At 39.5% G+C, this 23,149-nt stretch overlaps 4 protein-coding genes and 1 pseudogene across 4 annotated transcripts; 3 read left to right on the forward strand and 2 right to left on the reverse strand.

The window, feature by feature from the left end:
* Positions 1–3,650: 3,650 nt before the first annotated feature.
* Positions 3,651–8,438, forward strand: cd74a (CD74 molecule, major histocompatibility complex, class II invariant chain a). Its single transcript, XM_085423911.1, has 9 exons — positions 3,651–3,837; positions 5,508–5,677; positions 6,137–6,231; positions 6,369–6,425; positions 6,514–6,597; positions 6,704–6,782; positions 7,131–7,331; positions 7,429–7,491; positions 7,606–8,438. Exons 1-9 carry the CDS (start codon positions 3,749–3,751, stop codon positions 7,620–7,622), a joined length of 855 nt encoding a protein of 284 aa, XP_085280037.1. The 5' UTR covers positions 3,651–3,748; the 3' UTR covers positions 7,623–8,438.
* A 2,838-nt stretch (positions 8,439–11,276) lies between these two features.
* Positions 11,277–17,245, forward strand: LOC146677566 (kinesin-like protein KIF17; annotated as a pseudogene).
* On the forward strand, positions 17,244–19,184 carry LOC146677567 (uncharacterized). Its single transcript, XM_085379713.1, has 4 exons — positions 17,244–17,276; positions 17,446–17,613; positions 18,800–18,950; positions 19,034–19,184. The coding sequence occupies exons 1-4, from the start codon at positions 17,244–17,246 to the stop codon at positions 19,108–19,110; spliced, it is 429 nt and encodes a 142-aa protein (XP_085235839.1). The 3' UTR covers positions 19,111–19,184.
* On the reverse strand, positions 19,178–20,550 carry LOC146677568 (putative UDP-sugar transporter protein SLC35A4). The gene has a single exon (XM_085423989.1). The coding sequence runs from the start codon at positions 20,548–20,550 to the stop codon at positions 19,573–19,575; it is 978 nt and encodes a 325-aa protein (XP_085280115.1). The 3' UTR covers positions 19,178–19,572.
* Positions 20,551–21,064: 514 nt separating this feature from the next.
* On the reverse strand, positions 21,065–23,090 carry LOC146677569 (SLC35A4 upstream open reading frame protein-like). The gene is made up of 3 exons (XM_085424002.1): positions 22,698–23,090; positions 22,257–22,355; positions 21,065–21,266 (listed from the first exon to the last, which is right to left on the reverse strand). The coding sequence occupies exons 1-3, from the start codon at positions 22,710–22,712 to the stop codon at positions 21,069–21,071; spliced, it is 312 nt and encodes a 103-aa protein (XP_085280128.1). The 5' UTR covers positions 22,713–23,090; the 3' UTR covers positions 21,065–21,068.
* Positions 23,091–23,149: the final 59 nt, after the last annotated feature.

Consider the following 23,149-nt stretch of genomic DNA (forward strand, 5'->3'; position numbering starts at 1 on the left):
TTGAAGATAAAAGGTTACTGGAAAGCACACTCACGAAATTGTTCCTACTACAATCTGTGAAGAAGAAGATCATAAGCTAGCTACTGTATGTTAACGCCACACTCTGGTCCCACAAGATTCAGAAGATTGTGCATCTCAAAATCTGGTGTCAGCATTGTTGTTGTTTTTTGTTTGTTTGTTTTGTTTTGTTTTTTAATCACAGCTGTTTATGTTTTCTTATGTTCTGTTTCATGTCACTCGATAGAAAAGGTTTCGTTTGGGAGATTAAAAGCTGACTCTGCTTATTTAAAAACAGAACAAACACTTAAAGTCACCCGGCAAACCAACAGTTCGCCCAGAGAGACCGCTCAGACATTTTGGTTGTCGGTCAAGGTGTTACCACTGCAACTAGATGTCAAACGTAGGTAACAAAAAGCTGCTCTTCTTGCAATAGTTTTGTACGATGTTCTGATGTTATAACAATGCACATGACGGTGACTTTATAATGTAAATAATGCGAAAACCCTCTGTAGACCTAAATTATTGAATGTGTTTGGGTTTACACTCTCCATCAGCCCATTGTGTGAAATGTCAGTGCTCTACTGAGGGGGAGTGTGGAAATTTTTATTTTATTTTATTTTATTTTTCTCCTCACTGTGCAGAGGTGTGTCGCTGAGATTCTTTCCTCTCATGTCCTCTCACTGCCAACTGTTGTACAAAGGTACTGAGTCTCTCCATATAAAGTATTAAATGATAACACATAACAGCAACGATGGTACTAATCTCCTGGACTGTATGATAAAGATTTGTAATTGTTGTCAATAATTTTTACAGTGTAACTAATATTGTCGGTGCTTTTTAATTTGCAAATAAAACACCACTGTATTTTTCAGTAGTTGGATCTTTTTTCCTCTCCTTTCTCTGCTGTTTGGCTTCCAGCTGTTTTTGTTTGTTTGTTTTACATAAACAGCTCTTTCATTTAATAAAGTCATGCAAAAGCCTACCTCATGCTATGATTATATAAGAATATGGAAACAAGATTAAACAGTGGCGGATCTAGAAAACTCTACATTTGGGTGGGGGCAAGAGGTCTAGGCAGGGTGGCACATACCTCTTCAGTGAAGGTTGTGAAAATCCCTTATCAGAATCAGAATACTTTATTGATCCCTGGGGGAAATTATTTATATGAATATGTCAACAAAATATCCACAAAACACTTTAAATTATTAAGTGCATGATCTCTTCTAAGAAAACAAAGACAATTAGGTTGAGAAAATTAGTTGGGGACAGAAAATTGGGGTGGGGGGAGCACGGATCTACAGCATTGGGTCAGTTGCCCCCCTTTGCCTCCCTGTAGATCCACCCCTGAGATTAGAAGATGAGCCTAGTGTCAAAATGCTCACAGAGTCTTGTGAAAAGGGAAGTTTCTTCCAGGGTTGGATGCAGTCCTGTGAAGTCCATCCATAGGAATTAAGGAGTGTAAGCAACTTTGTGTTGCTGCTAGCTAAAAGCTAATTGCTTGAAAACAGTCTGATCACCTCTAGAACAGCAGTTTTGGTGGTTTGATGGTTTTATAGCATTCGTTTGTGTCTTGTAACACAATACTACAAATTTCCCAGGTGTGAAAGTCCCGTCAAAGACACCCTAAAGGTCAGTCAGTACAATGCTCAGATACTGCACACAACAAAAGGCCAACAGCTACATGTCAGACTCTTCAGGCCTCTGTTAGCATGTTAAATGTTCATGACGGTATAATTGGAAAAAGACTGAACAAGTATGGCTTGTTTAAGGTTTTGCCAGCCAAAAGCCTCTTCTCTCTAAAATGAACATGTCACCACAGCTTAAGTTTGGAAAGTTGAACAAACCACAAGATTGTTTTGAACGGTCTTGTCTGTCTAAAGGACAAAGTAGAAATGGTTCACCAGAGTCACATTTGGTGAAAAGCAAACGTAGCATATTAGCACAAACACCTCATAGCAGCTGTCAAGCATAGTTGGCAAGAGGATTTGGGCTTGGTTTGGAGCCACAATACCTGGTCACCTACAGTTACTGAGTCAACCATAAACTCCTCTGTATACTGAAGTATTCCAGTCAAATGAGAGGCCATCTGTCCGGCAGCTAAAGCTCGGACAAAACTAGGTCATGCAACATCGCAGTGATCCCAAGCACAGCAGCAAATCTACAACAGAATGGCAAAAAAGAAATGTCCTAATCAAAGTTCAGATCTCAATCTGATTGAATTGCTGGGGTGGGACCTCAAGAGAGCTGTGCATAAACTAACACCTGCAAACATCAACGGACGGTTAGTGCTACCAAAGGTGGCCTGTACTCTGTACTTTCTTTTTTGCATTACTATAAAAGGACACCTTTCTGATGCTGGCTTGTTTTAACTAGCCACTCACTTCCACTCTACTTCCACTCCACTAACTCTTTCTTAACCAAAATGTACATTTGAAAGTATTTTTTTCCAGTGAATTATAAAGACTTGAGTATTAAATTGTGACACGAAGTGCATGCAGTTTTTAACAGAGCGTAAATATGTTTTTCAGCCCTGAAAATATCATTATGGGTATAAGAAGCCTAAAAATATTTTGGTTATAATTAGTTGGCTTAAAGACCTCCTAATTTTGACCCAGCCTTATAAGCACCAAGGTCATGTGACTGTAAAAATGTTAACGTGTGGTAGTAAATTTTGCAGTCCTAAATAAGTCCTTAAATATATTACAGTCCACAGGTGGGAGTTTGTATGAACTATTATTTTAGGGGTAGCTGTAAATTAAAAGCATTCAACGTGATGATGACCATTATGCAGAGATTTCTAGAAGCTTCCCAGTCTCCTGGTTTGGATTGAAAAACAAACTGTTTTTCTTTTTGTTTCACTTTATGGAGACGTGAAGCAGACAAACCAAATCCCTTGATAGCACATTCAGCACTAACTTTTATTAAGTAAAAACTTTTACTTACTTACATAAGTCTTTTACTCTAAAGTCCACCAGATTTACAAGTAATTCATATTTCTTCTTTTCGTTTCCTCATTGGGGAAAACACCTTAAAGTGTACAAAGAAGTCTCATCTTATTCCTAAAAAGGCCAACATAAAAAGTAGACAAATGTACTCACCACATTTCCCTTAACATTGTTGTAATTGTAATGTCTAAAACTTTGTTTTAAAAGAACACTGCATATTACTATGATTTGATTCACTGTTTCTTTATTCTTTAAGCTATAATAGTAATATTAGCCTTTATTTGTAATTATGGGAATATTATTATATTATTTTCAATTATATAACATGTACTTTATCTACTAATACAACTACCTAAATGTCATAATATGCAGTATTTAGTAATGAAACCTAAAGTATGTATTTTCACTGATGTAGTAATTCAGTCATCTAATAAACTACTGTAGTATTATTACTAGCAGCATTATCTATATTTACAAATAATTAATGTTTACTTGCTAGAATTAGCAGAGGCAACTGAAAATACTATACTATCAAACAATAATGGTAAATTCTAGATCTTAAACCGTCGCTCATGTCGCTGCTGTCTGCCTCTGTCAACAGATGATGCTATTAAATCAGCCAATCAGAGTGGCGCTAGTGATCCGTCCCACAACTTCTTGTTCTTTTTTTTTTTTAAATAGAGAGGCTTTCTGTGGAACCCGTCTGGTTTTCTTTTCCTCATTTTGTAGGCAATTTATGCTCTAGACGTGTTGCTCTTTGTTCAGTTTGTTGCTTGAAGGAACGGAAAGAACTCCTAACACAGATGGCCCACTCTCCAGACGATGCACCCCTGGCCAGGGGAAACCTGGCAGACAGTGAGGAGACGCTTCTTCCCCTTGCAGCACCAAGAGGGTGAGAAGAGTGTACTTTATCCATAGCAGCTGTTTGTGCTGTATCTTTAAAAATTATTATTATTTTCAATAAAGTGCACCTTTTTAAATTGGCTCACACAGATAGAGCAGAATAAATTTAAAAAACTGAAGTTTTTCACCAAAGGTTAGTTGCTTACATGCAGCAGTATCACATTTCCTTTAATTTCATTTAGCAATAGCAAAGATACATTTTATGACATTTAACTTTGAAGGTAGGCCTATCTGTTTCAGATTTGCACTTATTCCTTTTTAGTTAAAAGAGCAGTAAAATTATTTCGTTTTTATCTTTTATAATTATATATTATAATATTATTTATGTATGTATTCATGTTTACAACAAATAATGCTTTTAAAACATTTCGTTTTACTTCTTAATTTCACTGAACCGCACTTCCCCTTTCAGCCAGGACAAGGCGTCTGCCTAGTAACTGGTGACGCAGCAGTTGTTATTGGCTAATAGAGAAAAGAAAATGCCTTTTTTTTGGGAACAATTCAAGTTAGAAATAAATACAGTCTACAAGAATTACAACTTAATAATCGATTAGAATCTGATTTATGAATAAACGTTTTGTGTGGACTGTTGATTGGAAATAATAGATAAACAAACTTTATATTTTCCTTTACGACACAGATTATATTGGCGGTATACATGAATTTATGATAAACAAATAAAAAAATAAATTGCATCGAACAGACTAATGTCGCAATTTAAAAAGCGGATATGTAAACATATGACTTTCTGACTTTCACTTTTAATGTTTTCCAGCAATAATGAAAAAGTAACATTGTCCTTATACGTTTGGATTTGAGAAAAATCATTTTACACCTATCTACCTTTGTTTAATTTGCAAGTTGAACTTGAATCATAGTTGAATATGACTTCCTGCTGAAGCCAGAAGAATGTATCTGCCTAGTAACTAGTGATACTCACATTCTATTGGCTGAAATAAAAGAAGGAGCAGTAATTAGATCTGAGATCACTCTTTTTTATCTAATCTAATTTTTTTTTTAAATTATATATTTTCCAGATTTGCTGCTCTTTACATGATGGAAAATAATTGTTTTTTTATGGTTTACTGATTTGATTCCCAGACAGCTGGATCGCAGCTGTGTGTTATATCTCTCCTCCCCAACATATCCTACCCATTTTCAACTCCTGCCCCCCACACTGAAAAACCAAACAAATATCTTTAAAGATTCAAATTAAAAAAAGGAACAAAAGAAAATAAATTTTAAAGGAAATTCAAAGGCAAACAAAGGAGAGACAAAGGCCAACCCCCCTCCCCCTCCTTGTTTTCTTCACAGATTTGTCCCTTCCTTTACATCACGTAATGTGCGGTAAATTAACATTTTACACACTAATCATGATCATTTTTCATCATCTACAGGTTTGACTAAAGGAAACTGTGGCTTTCCTTTTTTTTGTTATTGTATTTTTGTGTGTGGACTGTCCAAAATCCAAATGACTCACCCAGGCCTTAAAAATGTCACACACTTATAGAAATCCCCTCACGTCACTTTCATACCAAGAATTTTTTTATTGGAATCCCATGTTTTGTTTTACCGTTTTTTATGTCCTTCATTTCTTCCACCAAACCTCCTGATTTACCTCCAACCTTTTAGTGACACATACTTTTCTATTTCTCACAGAGGCTCCAACAGTCGTGCCTTGAAAATTGCGGGTCTGACAACCTTGGCTTGCCTGCTGGTGGCCAGCCAGGTCTTCACTGCCTACACGGTGTTTAGCCAAAAGCAGCAGATCCACACTCTACAGAAGAACTCGGACAGAATTAACAAACAGCTGACCCGCTCATCTCACGGTAAAGTCGAGCGCTAAAACCTTAATGGCCACACAGAGCCCTAAGGGGATGTGTCATTTTGAGTGATAGTTTTAATTAGACAGGCAGACGCGGGCTGGAACGCTGAGGAGGGAAGTGAGAGTTTACTTTACAGAAGCTGAGTTTGAAGGTGGATGGAGAAATGGAAAGTTTATTGTGACTCATGGGGAGAAAAAGGTTAACTGTGTGATATTTTTATGTTAATAGCATTAAAACAAGATTTCAAACAGAGGCGTCTCGAGAGATACTGTTAAACAAAGAAACAAAAACACATTCCTTTTTTAATTCTCTATTTATTATGTAGTCCAACTTTTCAATTTGTTTCTGCTGAGCATTAATAATTTAGACATAAAAAGAGCTACTTTTTCTTGTACTTGCATTTATTTAAGTTTTTTGTTGTTGTCGCTGATTTTTTTTCTTCTTTTTAATTTTTTTTTTCAGCTGTGGCTCCAGTGAGGATGGCCATGCCCATGAACAGCCTGCCCCTCCTCATGGACTTCACCGAGGACTCCACAGCACCCAAGACCCCCTTGACTGTAAGTGCACACCATCTTCTGGGAAAAAGTTCATATTTGTGTGCAGCTGGGATTCATTTAAGGCTTCAAATTAATTGCTAATGCTTGGATTTAAAAGTTGAATAATTAATTTCAACTTGAATGCTCCCTTCCTCCAGAAACTGCAGAACACTGCCATTGTCAGTGTGGAGAAACAGCTGATGGATCTCATGCAGGTAGGTTGCAAACACTGTCTAGCCTCACATTCCTTACCTGCGTGTTGATGTGTTGCTGACGGTAAGCTCTCGAACGTGCTCTGAACAGGACTCCGAGCTGCCTCAGTTCAACGAGACCTTCCTGGCCAACCTGCAAACCCTGAAGCAGCAGATGAACGATAGCGAGTGGAAGGTGAAGCGTCACACGCAGTGATCACATTGCTAACGTAGCTAAAATAGAAATGAAAAATGGCGACTGTCCTTTTAGCCATGCTTATCTAACACTTTCTGTATTGTAGAGCTTTGAGACCTGGATGCGCTACTGGCTTATCTTCAACATGGCCCAGCAGCAGCCTGCAACCCCCACACCTCAGTCAGGTTAGCTCAACTTTTCTTTCCTTCACTTTTAAGTGTTTTATTACCCAAATAGTTGCTATAACAGCAAATACAGATTTTCCTGTTTTACTAGTATGCACTAGTTTGGCATTTAAGTCATTTTTTTTTAGAGATTTATATATAAAAAAAGAAAGAAATACAAAATGTTGAAAAATTATTGGATGTTGTTCATGCGTGTTTCATGTTTGTGAGCTGTGCTAAGCTATCTGAGATCTGTATTCCCATTAAACTCTCAACAAAATGTCTTTTTTTTACAGTCTTTATTAACGACTTTTTAATTTTTAACTGGTAAATAAAACCAAAATGAATGTCTGAATATTCTCCGCTCAGCCACTACCATCAAGACCAAATGCCAGGTGGAGGCAGCACCCGGACCCAGCAAGATTGGTTCATACAAGCCCCAGTGTGACGAGCAGGGCCGCTACAAGCCAATGCAGTGCTGGCACGCCACCGGCTACTGCTGGTGCGTGGATAGCGAGGGCCATCCCATCGAGGGAACCACCATGCGTGGCCGTCCCGAGTGCCAGAGAGGTAGAGGACACGGATTAAAGGATCTTTTCTTACATGTGTAGTTTTGGTGAGGCTGTTGTGAATGACACCAGATGGGTTTTTTTCCTGTTAACTTTAGCTGCATTTCCTCGTCGCATGATGGTTGCACCCAGGCTGATGCAGAAGACATACGACATGGATGGTGAGCGCTTCAGATTAGTTTCTTTGTTTTTGATGATTTTTCATTTGTGAGATTTTTCACTGGCATCATCATCATGATCACTTTGTTGTTTGCTGTTTTCATCTCTTTTTCCAGATGAAAAACAAAAGTGAAGCAAATCTTGAAGAAAGATTTCATCCAGCAATCTCTGCAAATGACAGACGTCATGCCGCACTTCAATTATTAACGCTTCTATCCCTGATGAGCTCGTTTTGCGTGGAATCTCGTGATTTTAACCATTTTTTTGTGGCTGCTTGTAATCGGATCAATAGAGGCCTGTTACACCTTAGTGCATTTAATTTTGAAAAAAAAATTGCCTTTACGTCAGATTTGTTTTGGGGTAAATTTGTATAATCTACAATAAGTACATTAAACTATGTGAGTGTTTAATATGTTTGGTTCTGATGAATGCTTAAAGGGTAGGTTTACCGCATCTCCTTCTCTTAAACTCAATGCAGGAAAATGGAAGCTTGGTTGTGATGCTCTGAACATTGAAAAATTGCATTTATTAATGTAAACCATCCTAATTTCTTCCCGTGCTGGTCTGATAATCCAAACCTCACAGAGGGCAGTTTAAATAGGTTCTAATATTTTGCTAGAAAGTAGTGTCAGGAAAAAAACCCAAAGCAACTAGGAACAATCTGGAAAGAGATGTTGCTATTTTACATATAAATAAATGAATAATTTGCATTTCCAACTAGAAATCTAGCTAGTATAAATCTACATACCATAAATACATACCATAAACTGTGGGCTAACCTATCCTTCACAGGATGTGAATATGATAAAGTTACTCTTTTATGACATGTTTGTTTTAATAAGGTTGATGAATAAAGTTTTCCTATTAACACCGCTTGCATTACATCTTTCACATTATCTACAGTTAAGAGAAATCATTGCTTAAGCTGTAATCAAAATAAGGTCTGAATAAACTTTAACCTGATTAGATGCAGTGACGCTGCTCACTCAGTCCTGGATTTTGTGGCATTTTTTTAAAAATTAGACACTTTGACACTCAATACATTTGCCGTTAAAGAACCTGAAATGTGCATGAGTGCACCGACTCATCCTTTTAGTTCTTTTAGAAATTGAGTTCTCTCACATTTTCTTAAAAAAAAAGAGTGCCCCCATCTTTTTTTAAGCACCACTCTCACTATCAGTCATCAAATTAACACGATCTAACAGGCAAAGGTGAAAACCACGGTGCTCGCTTCTGTCCCTTCTGTTTTGACAGTTACCCAAGATCATGTTAAGAGTGCAAATTTGCCCACTTGAGGCTCGCATATCTGGGACGACGGGTGCAAAAGTGTGAATTTATTTTCTTCGTCATTAGTGGTGAAGATGTACAAAACATTAGGTTTTTTCTCAGTGAGTCCTCTTTTTTTAAAAAAAAAAAAAAAGATGTGAAGAAAAGGAAAATAACTGATGGATTAAGCCAGTTGCACATACCTGCTCCAACTTGGTGAACAGCTCACACAAAAAATACTCATCCATGTCTAAACTGGCTGGACATGAAAACACATAAGATCCACATTTAGCTACAGATTTGTTCTCCCATATCCATCCATCCACTATCTTAACCACTGGCTGGAGCCTGTCCCAGCTGGCATGCAGTGAGACGCAGGATATACCCGGACACGGCGCCAGTCTATTACAGAGATATTCTTCTGGCAACCAAAAGGTCTCAAGCTGTAAAAAGTGGATGTTAAGAGTTTATAACTCTGCTTGGCTTCACTGTACGACAAGGAAACCCTTAAAAAATATGAATAAAAAACAAAAATGTGTACTTAAAGAACCATTTCAAACTGTCAAATAAAGCAAACACGTATTATAATGAAATTTTATGTGGATTCTCTGAGATTAAAGTTTCTCTTAGTTCCAGTTCCTTTTTTAATATTAACAGGAATTCTTTTCCTTTATTAAAACATTTTTTGTTGTATTTGAAGCCGTAAATTTAAACGCTGAAACCATGACATATTATCTTCTCTAGATCTGATACTTTTTATCTTCTGCTGACTCACTGAGTCATCCGTTTCATTTGAGGCTTATTACCACTTTAAGAGCAGCCACTTCAGTTTGCTTTTTAAGCAAGGATAAGATTTGCTTTAAGTTTAGTCGTGAAACCCACAAAGTGTATTTATTACCAGGCTTTTCAGCTTTGCGCAAACTGGAGCAGAATGATATTCTTTATGCCAGCAGTAGCCCCATTAGTGGGATGCCATCATCTTCCTGGATAACACAGACAAGTGTGTAGTGGAGGACTTGCCTGAGAACTTGTATGCGACACACCAGCAGCCCAGCGGGAGACTCTGATAATGAATTTGTGTCTTGAAGCATGTGAAGCCGAGCAGCGGGATGCAACATCACACTTGATTTTTGACACTATTTATTTTTGCCCACATTTACAGCATCCATCTTTGTTGGGTTCTACTTTCAACTTTTATAAAGGGTCTAATTAGAGGTTTCATAATAATAATAATCTATAACAAAAAGTTTCAGGGCTGTGAGGAAGTCTTTTGAATCCATCCAGAGTAGAGGAGAAGTCTATTGACAACTTATTAACTATTTATTAAAAGAGTTTGTGGATCTTTTTTGCTCTCCCAATTGAGTCTTAAATTATTAAGTGAACGTCTTTGGGAGAAAGCCAGAATACCTGGAAGAAACCCTCAAAGGCACGGGGAAACTCATGGTCTGGACTCCCAGATGGAGTCCAGACCAGGAGCCTTCTTGCTATTGTCAGGGCTCTGTGTGCAGGCAGGTGGAAATGTGGATCCAAATGCAGGACTCCGAGACGAAATGTAACTAAAACCACAGCTTTTATTGCTGGCATGAAACAAAAACCAAACCAAACCAACCATGAAACCAAGCAGGAACACACAGGCAGGGTCTGAGGGTACGACACAACACTGAGCACAGGAAAACACAGGGCTAATATACACAGGGTGGTAATCAGGAAATGGCCAACAGGAGGGAGACACAGCTGGGAGAGATCAGGGTTAACGAGACGGGGGGAACCAAGCTGCACACACTAACATAAGACAAGACTTTCACAATAAAACAGGAAACATGAATTACTAAACAAGCACGCAGACTTTACACTGAGAGACAGACAGACAGAGAATGACACATGGAACCTGAACTAAACTAAACGTGAGATATAACCGAGAACAAATCCTTAAGCACGGATAAACAGAAACAAGAAACTAATAATAATCATCATCACTACGAGAAAAAGAAAACAATCCATGAAGCAGAATTAAACCGAAATATAATAAACTCAAAATACTGGGTCCAATGGATATTATATATATGGCCAATTTTTCAAATAAATAATGGCTATCACCCTTATGTTTCCTACAAGGTTAAGTCAGTAGAACACAAGCAGCATGTTCTTGCAATTAATAATTAACCATGGTATAACCATTGTATAGCCATTATTTAACTTACAACCCTTGTATAAAGTGTGCCTTCTCATAAAAAGGGCAATAGAAGACAAATGAGTTTTTAATTATACTGTCACAGCTGTTGTATTTCTCTAGTGTGTACAAACTGTATATGTGATCATGGAGCGAGTCTTCATAAATCCTATTTTATTTTTCCCTGCCTAAAAAGATAGTACTGCTGATCAGTGACCCCATTTCTGACCGCTCTGTCCGTCTTGGTAACAGAACCCTGCTCACTTTCACCAGTGGAAGTAGCCTCTGGATCATTAATAATTCATCCATCTGAAATGAAATCCAGGTGCGCCAGTGGCTGTCAGACGCAGGATGGCCACTGTTAACATGGATGCACCTGTGAGTATTCATATTCTACACAGTATATAAATAGCATCTTTTTAAAGCAGGGGTATATTTACATCAGAATAATGCAGAATTTAAAGGCACTCTTGTTGGAGTCTCTGTCATTGATCTTTAATGTTTTAGGGAGCTGACGCAGTGAGAGTGGGAGTTGTACTTACAACAAAACCAGGTAAGGCTGGGACAGTGACAGTATACCTGTATATTTGCTATACTGTCACTGGAGAATGACTGTAACTCGGTTTTGAATGCACAGAGAGTAAAGAATCTGTTGTTATTGATGAAGAAGGACATAGTGTTTACTACAAATCATCAAATAATGAGGTAAGTCATTTGACTTCACACACATGCTTCAGAAAGTATCTGTTAATTTGCTTTCAAGCTTTCTTACATTCTTTCAAACAGGCAGCCAAGGCCTTCTCTTTCGACCAAGTCGTGACTGTTGACAGCATAAAGGTACAAAACAGCTCCTGACCTCTTATTTTAACCTTTTTCTGCTCCACTGCACATATTTTCACTACCTGATATTTTGATGGCTGGAAACTGAAAGACTTGAGTGTAAATCTGCAGAGTTTTCACCCTGAGCTCCTGCAGCCTCTCACCGAGTACATGTCCAGTGGGTGTAACGCAGCACTGCTGATATGTGGAGCCTCCACAGAGACGACGAGAGCTCTTATTGACAGCAGTGTCATCAGACAGGTGGAGCTCTAAACAAAACTGCATTTAATATTTGCAGATTTTATGTGTTTATATTTTCAATCATACCCTTGATTTGCTTGTAGGTCGTGGCTAACCTGTTCAGCTGTATGGAGTCAAGAGTGAAAGGCGAGTTATTCATCTCTGTGTCATCCCTTCAGGTTTGTCCTTGTATTCAGTAGCAGAGCCCCAAAGGATAATAGATGCAATAAAACACATGATGACAGCTAATGTTTTTCAATGTCAGTTTTATCCAGACGGCAGTGCAGTGGATCTCTTGAGCCTCAACAGACAGACTCTACAACCTGTAACACATCCAGCGCTTGGAAGGTGTGTCACAATTTTGCATTTTAATGATAAACAAAGACCTCATATAAAACATATACACACTGAAGCTGTATTATATATGCTCATGCCTGCTTTTCTCTCTCAGTCTCATAGGAGGATTATGTGAGGTGTGTGTGCGTTCAGCTGAAGACGCTTATAACCTGTACGAAACATGCAGGGAAACACTGAAGGCGAACACAGGCTCCATTTCCAGCCGGTAGGTCATACAAAGCACAACTTTTATGAACTCTAATCCATTTACAAAATCACTTTGGATCCATTCATTAAATTGGTTAATTGCAATAAATCCAAGTGCCTGAGCGATAAAAAATTTACTTCTGGCTTTTATGATTGAGTTGTTCTGCACGGTGTCAGTCAGCTTGCCCTTTTTTTTCATAAATTTCCATATGAACTTGTCAAATGTTTATGCTGTGTTTCTCTCAGATGTAGCTCCCTGTTCATGGTGACTGTTGAGTGGAAACTCCATCCAGAGGAGGTGGAGTCAGATGTCTGCCGCAGCAGATTTCAGCTGTTCAGCCTGGCAGGAGGAGCCAGTAGGACTGACCTCAGAGGGTCAGTGACATAGCCAGTGAGATCTCTATTACATGGGCAAGTGGAACTTGAAATGATCTACCACAAACTGATAAAGCATTATTCTGATTGTGGTCATCATCTGGAGGGAGATGTGCTATATTTATTTATTTATTTTACCTCTGGCTGTAGGCATAGATTATAGGAGATAAGTAGTATATATTGCTATTCCTGAACAAAATCCTCTTGTAGGAACAACTGCTTTTCTTGATGGATTCTTGTAGTTGAGGAATGTACCTCTTGTGACTTTCTGAGTAGGTGTTTTTGTAATAGAGTGATGTTGGGGCCAAATCTACACCAGTCAAAAGTGATTCTATATCTGTCCTATAAACAACTTTAAGGTAGCCAAAGTGTATCATCTGCCCCCCGTCTCACACTATCCCTTGGATTGTAATCTTATCTAAGGTCTTCCTCTTTCCCTCCCATCTGGGAGCTCAATGTTCAACATCCTTTGTCCAATTTATGCAGAATCCCTCCTCTGCACATATTGAAACCCTCTCAGCCTTGCCTCATTAACTTTGTCTCCAAACCACTCAACCTGAGCTGTCCCTCTGATGTTCTCATTTCTAATCCTGTCCGTTCTGGTCACTTCTATTGAAAATCTGAGACTCTCCACCTCTGCTTCCTGTCTTTTTTATGTCAGTGTCAGCACCTCCAAACCATACATCACAGCAGGTCTCATTACCATCTTGTAAACCTTCCCTTTCACTTCTTTACCACCCCTGAACCTTGTCTCCGCTCACTCCACTTGCCTCTTCTTCACCTCTTTGGATGGTTGAAACAAACCAAGTTTTTTTTTTTTTTTTTAACTCATCTGCTTTCACCACCTCTGCTCCTTACAGCTTCACCTTTCCACCGGTGTCCCTCTTATTCACACACATGTATTCTGTCTTGCTTCTAACCCTACCTCATCCAGCGTGCTCTCTACTCTCACTAAAGACCACAATGTTGCCTACAAACACTATAGTCCAAGGACACTCCTGCCTGACCTCATCTGTCAGCCTGTCCATCATCATTGCAAACAAAAATCTATATGACACTAATGTTATTTCACTCAGCAAACCAGCTTCAGATCTTCATCTCTACAAGAAAACATATCCAACTCAACAGGGAGTGAATTTGACTCAGAGCCTACAGGTAGATGCTGGGGTGGGGGATGGCCTTTTGAAATATGTTCAGTAACAATGGAAGGAAGTAGCAGCATAGCTTTTGGGGAAAGCAGTGTTCACAGGCAGGCAGTGAAAGAATGAGCAGGGAACTGACAGCTTATACCAGCATGATTAAAAGGGTGTTGGGTATGTGAGGGGAGTATGCCAATGCGAGTGCCGCAGTACACTAGAGTGATTGCCTGAAGTATCTTGCAGCCTTCACCTCATTAGTAAAACCTGTACTTTTCTGGCTGCGATGAGTCAAAAATGTCTGCAGTTATATGGTCCTGTTAATTAGGTCAGATCAACAGGGAGGACAGCATTTGCCTCAGAAATGTAATTTTTTGATATCAGTTCTCTTTATGAGTAGAAGCTTTATTCAAGCTAAAAATTATTAATTCTACATTTTACAGCATAGTTTCTTATGTCGGTGTGCTAGAGCATGAACACAACACAAACCGCCTTTTCAATCTCAGCAGGTCATTTGGAATTGGCTTTTAGCATGGCTGCTCTCTCCCTTAGAGGTAAGGTGCAGAGTTCAGTCATTTGGGAGGGGCTCAGAGTAGAGCCGCTACTCCTCCACATCAAAGAGAGCTGGCTGAGGTTAGTCAGGTATCTGACTAAGAGGCCTCCTGGATGCCTCCCAGGTGAGATGCTTCAGGCATGTCCTACCAGGGGAAGGCCCCGGGGCAGACCAGGACATGCCAGAGAGATGATGTCTCTCTGTTGGCTCAGTGTTCTTTCAGATAAGCTGGGGAGAGGGAGGTGTGGGCTTCTCTGCTAAGTCTTCTCCCCCTGCAACATGAAGATGGGTGGATGGTGTACTTAGTTTTTCAGATACTTCCTTTGCATTTTGCCTTAGTTTTTTGATAAAATAATAATAATACGATGTAATTTGTCATGTGTTGTAATTCAGCTCAAGTTGTTTTTACCTCATTTTAAAAGACCTGTAAAGGCCTAGATATCTTTATGTATTGATTTTATACCCAGGTTAATTTCTGATATGATATTATATGCTATTACTATATTATATTATGTCCTGATATCTTAGAGACAGGGTGAAGAGCTCCGAGTAGAGCTGCTAATCCTTCATATCAAAAAGAGCCAGCTAAGGTTGTTTAGGTTTCTGACTAGGATCCCTTCTGAATGAGGTGTTTCAGGCATGTCCTACCAGGAGAAGACCCAGATCCAGGCCCATTATGTGTCTCAGCTGGCTTGGGAATGTATTGGTGTTCCCCTGAAGGAAGTGGAGGAAGTGGATGGGGAGAGGGAGGTCTGGGCATCTTTGGGACCTGAACCCAGATTAACGGCAAAAAAATATATATATATAAATAACTGGATGGTTGGATAGCATATCCACTTTGTGATATTTGATATATATTTTCAGAGTGAACCCACTGCTGAAGGTCCTGGACCAAATCCCAAATCCTGCTGCTAATATCAGTGTGAGCCTCCTGCCTCATTTGCTTAATGATGCCTTAAAAGGAAATAGCAGGACTGTCCTCATTTACTGCATTAACCCTCAAGGTACTGAGCTACACCACATCAACATACAAAGAAATAAATATGCATGTGTGATTTACAAAACAAAAATAACCCTCCTTCTTTCAGGTCTTCTAGATAACGAGACACCTTCTGCTTTAAATCTGGCCCAGAAAGTGAGAGGTTTTGCAACTAAGCCCACCACTGGTTGCTGGAGTCCAAGGGCAACTGAGCAAAAGATTCGTGACAGCATCACTGATCTAAGAAGCGTGATAATGTCACAGGGGGACAGTGAAGTTCACAGCATCTACGAGCTGGCCGAGCTCACGCAAAACCTGCAGGTAATTCATAAAATCAGCCTCATGGAAAATAATGCTTCCCAAATAATGAGTTTGAGTCTGTGCTGTGATCACCACAACAGATGGTGAAAAATCAATCATGGGAGAAGAGACGGGAAGAATCAGAAAAGATAAAAGTCAAAATAAAGGTTTATATCCGAATTATTACATTTATTCACAAGTGTAGCAAAAACTAGAACACAAAGTGTCTTCAACACAATAAAATGAGCTCCATGTTTTATATTACTTGGCAGACTTGCAAGACCTCAAATAGCAATCTGCTGTTTTCTGGAGATCATCACCCCAACAGCAGGCAGGGTACAGATACAATGAAATGTCTACAGGACCAGCTGAGGCAGGAAATGGAAGAACATATTACAGGTAAAATACTCAGATTCAAAAGTCACGGTTCCATATGGCTAACCACAGCCGGCGTATTCTGTTTGTTTCTCATATTCCCAGAAGGTAAAGAGAATGCAGAAAAGGTCCAGGAGAGAGTAGCGAGAATCCAGCAGCTGAAGGAGGCTCTCAGGGAGGAGACACTCAAGAGTGGAGCTGCTACTGGGAATTCCCCTGCCTGTCAACAAGTAAAGCACATCATCTGGCATTACAAACTCTAATTTATTACAGATCATTTAGAAAATACTCAGACCCCTTCACTACTTGAATACCCTATGATGTAGATGGGGAATATAGTCCCACATATGCTGCAGTGAAGCATATGCATAGCACGATTCTGCCACTGAAATGCTTTTCCTTGGGGATGAGATGAGCAGTGTTACTCTTTTTTTTGAAACATCTGAACTTAGTCCTTTCAGTGAGCTCCAAGCAAGTAGGTGTTTGTCTTTTATGCACGACCAGCTTCCATCTAGCCTCTCTATAGGCATGATGTTGGAGTAATGCTGACCTTCAGCTCACTTCGGTTGAAACACCAACTCATCAAAGTTTTAAGCTTCCACTTCAATTTGGCTCCTGGTAACAGTTGAAATGTTGGAAGATGTTCAACACTCCTGCCCTGATCGACGCAAGTCTACAGCGAATTTCTTGGACTTCTAGGTTTTAACCTGACGTCCAGATTTGGTTTTCCGACAACATGTTAAAATGTGCAAGAACAAAAGGGGTTTGGGCATTTTCCAAAACCATGCATGTGGTTGGATAATGCAGTAACAAGGCTGAATCAATAATCTTTTCACCATCTAAAAATTATTTATGTGCACAAGAGTGGGCAGCCCACACAACGGCATTTGTTTTGCCAATTTAATGATTAGTCTCAGTTGGAATACAACAAAGCAGAGGAACGGAGGAGGCAACTTAAGGAGGATCATGGGAGATTAATTCAGCAGGAGGTGGAGAAGATGGAGAGAGACTTGGCACAGGAAAACCTACCGGTGAGATAATGAGATACACTAACACTATTCTGTTTGTGATCCATCTTAACTGAGGTTGCTGAGTCAGTTTGAATTAATGCAAGGCTGGATTTATGGCAGGCAGTGGAATTCACTGTATAATTATGTTATTTTCTTGAATAATTTTATGGTTTGTGCATTCCTGTATTAGAAAGAAGGTCCTCAGAGGGACTTGCTGGTACTGACCAGAGAGAGACAGGTCCTAGTACTGCAGATAGAGGCCTTGCGTGCCGAGGCCCAGCAAGCTGAAAAAGACCTACAGGATCAATATGACAGACACCGAGCAGAGCTGCACTGTCTCAGGGAGGAGAGCCTGCAGGTGGGAGAAATAACCATGATTCAAATAACAGGACTTATTCACATTTAATCAGTTTGTTACTTTCAGCAAACTCATGTCTGCCTGAACTGCCTCTGAAATTAAAAACACCAAAGTTACATTTCTATCTTCATAAGGACGATCAGAATTTGTGACTCAGTCTTGGAAATCAATACCATGTGTAAATTTTTAGCTGTCATCAATTCGTCTGGATTTCCAGATTATTTAAGAGAGGTCGTAGCTATGCATGTAAATATTGTTCTTCTCGATAACTACAATTGCGTAAAACACAAGCTGACATTTAACTCTTTGATTTAAAAATGTGCAACAAGTTTTATAGTAGCTGAGCTATCAAATACAAGATTTCCCTCAAAAGACAGTATCTATATCCTAGCGCCTGTTAGCTAACTTTTGATGAAAGGTGGGGGATACACTCAGGACAGGCAGCCAGGTCATCACAGGGCATGACAACACATAGTGATGACAAGTTATTGTAAACATGCGTATGAACTTGCCTGTAAATGTTTTATGGAAAGTTAATCAAATTAACAGCAATTAAATTTACTGTATAACTTTATTAAAAATATGTATCTTTGTATGGTTGATTACTATATTCCTGTATCCGTTAGGATTTATGTACAGTAAACATCACATATTTATATTTGGAAGCACTGCCATAGACCGTAATACTCTGATGATGGATAATGCAGCGCTGACACATCCCCCCCGAGTGATGATATTTGCTGATTCAGCTGTATGAGGAGGGAGGAGTCACGTATATAAAGTTCATATTTTGCATCTTTTCCTGCTCTTAGTACTTCAGACTTACATTAAAATTATTAAGCATTTCGCCTAGTGTTGCTGTGTGTTGCTATAAACATGGCAATTAAGAATGCAAGCGAGACAGACCATCGTGACATTTAAAAGAGTAGGTTATTCCTACAGAGAAATCCACAGAAAGAAAGCCACACATACTCAGAAGATGAGTTTTTGAAGTTAACAGCTTGTAAGGCAGCTTACAAGACCACAGTTTGATATTGATCATAGTAAGCAAATACCAGTTTTGACTTTAAAGAGAAGACTATGCTCTATATAAAATGACTTTGTTAGCTGCTTCATAAAAATACTTGTATAAAGCTTTACTAAATGATATCCTTTCTACATTGCCCCCCTGCTGTTATCTCCCTAGGTGTTCAGAGTGTTTCGTCAGGTAGGCGAAGAGCAGAGAAAGATTTCAGAGGGCAGATACAGAAGTGTGCTGCTGGAAGCGGTGCAGGATGCCATCTACTTGTCTGCACAGAACCAGCAGCTGCAGGCAGAGAATAAGCAACTCCGTAAATGTCAGTTTGAAATTATGTAACCTTTGCTAGATGTGTGGTTGTATAACTAAATGCTTAAAAAAATGTTTTTTTTATTTAAACAGCAGCAGCAGAACTGAAGGATATGCTAGCTGCACAAGGTGATCCCATGGCTGATCCCCCGTCAACACTGAATGTGTGACTTGAATGTCTTTACGCAGCAGTGTGCGGACTGTAAATCATGAGAAATAAATGTCAAATAAAAAAACTATTTTTTGACAGTTTATTGGTTATTAAAACACTGCATAACACTTTATCTCTGATGTTGTTCTTGGCAGAGAAGGTGATAAAAAATGAGAAAAAAAAAAATAGCAGCAGTCATCGGAAATAATTCACTCCATATAACATTTGTTTACTGTCTGATCTGAATTTACTGCAGTGTAACACAATCGGAAAGTCAAATTAGGCAACATGACTTAACAGGTATGAGCAATATGGTCACAAACACGTGTTGAATCCAAATAAAAAAAAAAAAAGAAGAGTTTCAAGTTTCAGATGGAAGATAAGGCATTAAAAAACCCTAAAAAACAAAAGTTTAGGTAGCCTCCACTGAGAGCTTTTGTGGGGTCAAACTGTGCTGGTGGTTCTTTTATTAAAGACTGCACTATCTGTAGTAAAGGTAAGCTGCCAATCCAATCATAGCAACAGGTACTGGGAATAAAGCAGTCAGCTGCAAACCTAAGGTGGACCAAGACAACAGAGCATTAACCAGCATGGAGCAGGAAATGACAAACAGTCTGGTGATCCCACTGCCATGTTTGAGAACCACAGACATCAGGAGTCCATTTGCTGCTTGTCCTGCAATGATAACCCAAACCACCCACGAGTAGCCTTCCAGAAAGCCTTTGTCACTTGCCGCAGAGGAAAAAGATGACAGTCCATTGATTACCACACCAAATATATAGAGGTAGAGGTTCTGTAGGCTCAGGGGAAGCTGCTGGCTCTTCAGTATCCCCTCTGTGTAAACTGCTGCCAGCCCTGAAACACAGCAGTACACCAGCACAAGGAAAAGCCCCCAGGCTGTGATATGAAGCCTTTCAACTTCCTCAGCTTCACCCTTTTCAGGTTCCTCCAAATCCAGGTTACTGTAACTGTGGAACACGCCTGCAAACATGAGGAGCCCCAGGCCTAACCACTGAGCAGGCCGGAAGCTCTTGCCCAAACAGAGGGAGTAAAGCAGGGCAGTGGAGGCAATTTTAAGATTTGACAGTACCTGGAATGAACTTGGGTCCATGTAGGCCTGCATCAGAACAACCAGGTTGTTGTTGAGGGCGTAAAGTATAGCAGGGACTGCATAGGGTGCCACGAAGGCAAGGCGTGGAAAAGCACACAAGTTTGATGTACCACCAGTGAGAACAAGAGTCATCAGAGAGATGAGCAGTTTAGCTAACTCAATCATTACAACACACGAGGAAGGGTTAAAAGGGACTTTACCATCTACCTTAGTGAGAGTGATGAGTGGTGCATGAGAACCATAGATGAGAACCATAAGCCCCAGGAGAAACCCCCACCTAATTCTTTTCACCAACTGCCTCTTAATCCTTGCTGGGGGACTGGGCCCCACATTATCAATCACAATCATAATCGATGACACACAATAAATACTTATTTTCCAACAATCTGAACCTCAAGCTTTGCTAAAGTGCATCAACCCCCCCACTTAAGGTTACTTTGAAATGACAAGCAGCAAATTACAGCCATTTAAATGGTAATTGCACAATAGATAGATATTTCTCTATGTAGCATGTTTTAGCTGAACAATAAAGATGTAGGAAATATTTTCAATTGTTTTTATATGACTACTTCAAAATCTGACAGGTGTAAACAGCTGGACCAAAACTAAGACAGGTCATGAAATATAAAGGCTCAAGGTCAGGGTTAACATTGGACAGATGCAAGTGGAACAGTAGCATGTAACTTCCCTCACAACAAAAATGCAAGAAAAAAAAGAAGAAGCAAGAATTCAGTCCCCAGTAAAATTTGAGTTAAATGTTTACATCCATAATTCAGTCTACGCAAAAGTCCTGATCTATCACGAGCCGGGAACTCCAAGAGTAGTACTTCTGTAAAGTCACTGGAAAGACAAACAGTCATCCCAGATTACTTTGGTCCTTTCTTCAAGTTGTTCATGTACTCCTTAAAGGTCCTTTCAATGTTGGGCACTTGATAATTCTGCGCTGCATACATGCCAGTGACTGTTCCCAGCAGTACTCCCAGGAAGGCAGATGAACGTAGTCTGGCCACCACATAACCGGCCAAAAAGCCTTTCAAAAATGGCGATCCCAACACTGAACCACCCTACAAGGCAAAACAATATACACAAATGAAGATATTTCATTAAGGGTAAATATATATTCTGCATAGACCACAATCACAATTTAGCTTCCGTTAGTCTGAATGAGTGACCAGTATTCACTTTTATTCATCAGTTGTAATACAACTGCTAACGGAAATGCTTTACATTTACAATGATATACACTCTCCGGTCACTTTATTAGGTATACCCACTCAACTGCTCATGAACACAAATATCCAGTCAGCCAGTCACATGGCAGCAACTCAGTGCATTTAGCCATATAGACGTCGTGAAGACAAGACGCTGAAGTTCAAACAAAGCATCAGGGTAAGGAAGAAAGGTGATTTTAAGTGACTTTGAATGTGGCATGATTGTTGGTGCTAGGTGAGCTTGTCTTGGAGATTAAGTATCGGAATTTCAGAAGCGGGACCACGCCTCTATACACGCTCCTTTCGGTTCTCACCTATTTAGGTTTCCCCAGTCCGACAAGCTGTTTGTTCTCAAAATTATTGTCAGTTTTGTTTTCGGTATTTTGAACTATACTTATCTGTTGTGTCTCTGATGAAAATGTGGGGAATGGATGACTTATTACAGACAAAATCTACCTACAGGTAGACAAAGTATCTCAAACCTGATGTCACAAAGCTCAAATCATGTCAAACTGGTTTCTTGAAAGCCACAATGAGTTCATGCCACTTAAATGTCAGCTGATCTCAATGGAATAGAGCACCTTTGGGACGTGGTGTGACATTTGATCAACAAATCTGATGCTTACATGTCAAGATGGGGGGGAAAAAAAAGCTGTCAGTAATGTTTCCAGTAGCTTGTTTAATCTGTGCCATAAAGAATGGAGACAGAAAAGATCCAACTCGGTAATAGCATCATATACCTTATAAAGTGGCCACCGACTGTATATTCCTACAGCAAGATTAGACAAGGAGAACGTGCTTCAAGGTACTGACCACTTATCTGGGACACTTGTAATAACTTACCTGGGGAATTCCTGCAGATACTTCGTGCTCTACTCGCCTCTGGATCTCATCCAGCTGATTTTTGAGCTGTGTTAGATCTCTTAACTGTTTCAGAGGATCCTGTAATAAAAGCAGTTAATCAAATTCCCATTAGAAATGATATGATAGTTCGAAATTAATCTACCCGAGGACAGGTGTCAGCCTAAACTTGTCTCCAGCGGTTTTACGAAGAGCACATTTGTTTTTTTCCAACAAACTCCACACTTCTGTCGAAGTTATCACAGCTACAAGCGGTAATACTAAAGCCGAACAATTTCATGTAAAAGTGATCCCTACCCTGTTAAAATAAACGCCAAAATAAACGCTGTTAACAGAAAAATATATTTTATTGTTCTAGCAGTCGCTAACATACGATGAAGCGCACAACATAAACATTTTAAGCCTGACCACACTCTCACTAACCTTGTCATCCGCCATTTTTGCTCGGTGCGTTAATCGGCATTCGGCTCATAAGTCTGTGCTGCAGCTGTTTGTCCGCTCGATTGGTATAGCCTGGAAATCAATGCTTTGCAATACGTTAGTTATACAAATGGAAATTTGGTGCTGTTGGCAGGCGTATGAGAAAGTACGGTTAGAAAAAGTTTGGAGTTTCCCTTCCATATCGCTGTCGTGCAAAGTTATGAAAATCATTGTCAGGATGCACGTCATTTAAACTTTTCAAATGCATTTCTTTGGCTTTGGGATTTATGGGGAATATTTAATTTTTAAATGCGTCCGATTTATGTATCCCACTCAAAGCCACTCTCTACCCTGTTACTCTACTGTAGCCCCTCTAGAGGCATTTAACCGGAAAACAATTGCGCTTGCTTGTGTCCACAAGCACTACTCCGTAGGACGCACACTGCACTTTCACG

The sequence above is a fragment of the Rhamphochromis longiceps genome, linkage group LG2, assembly GCF_057381845.1.
Source record: "Rhamphochromis longiceps isolate RC_006_pf linkage group LG2, R_longiceps_female_GT1.1, whole genome shotgun sequence".
NCBI classification, from domain to species: domain Eukaryota; kingdom Metazoa; phylum Chordata; class Actinopteri; order Cichliformes; family Cichlidae; genus Rhamphochromis; species Rhamphochromis longiceps.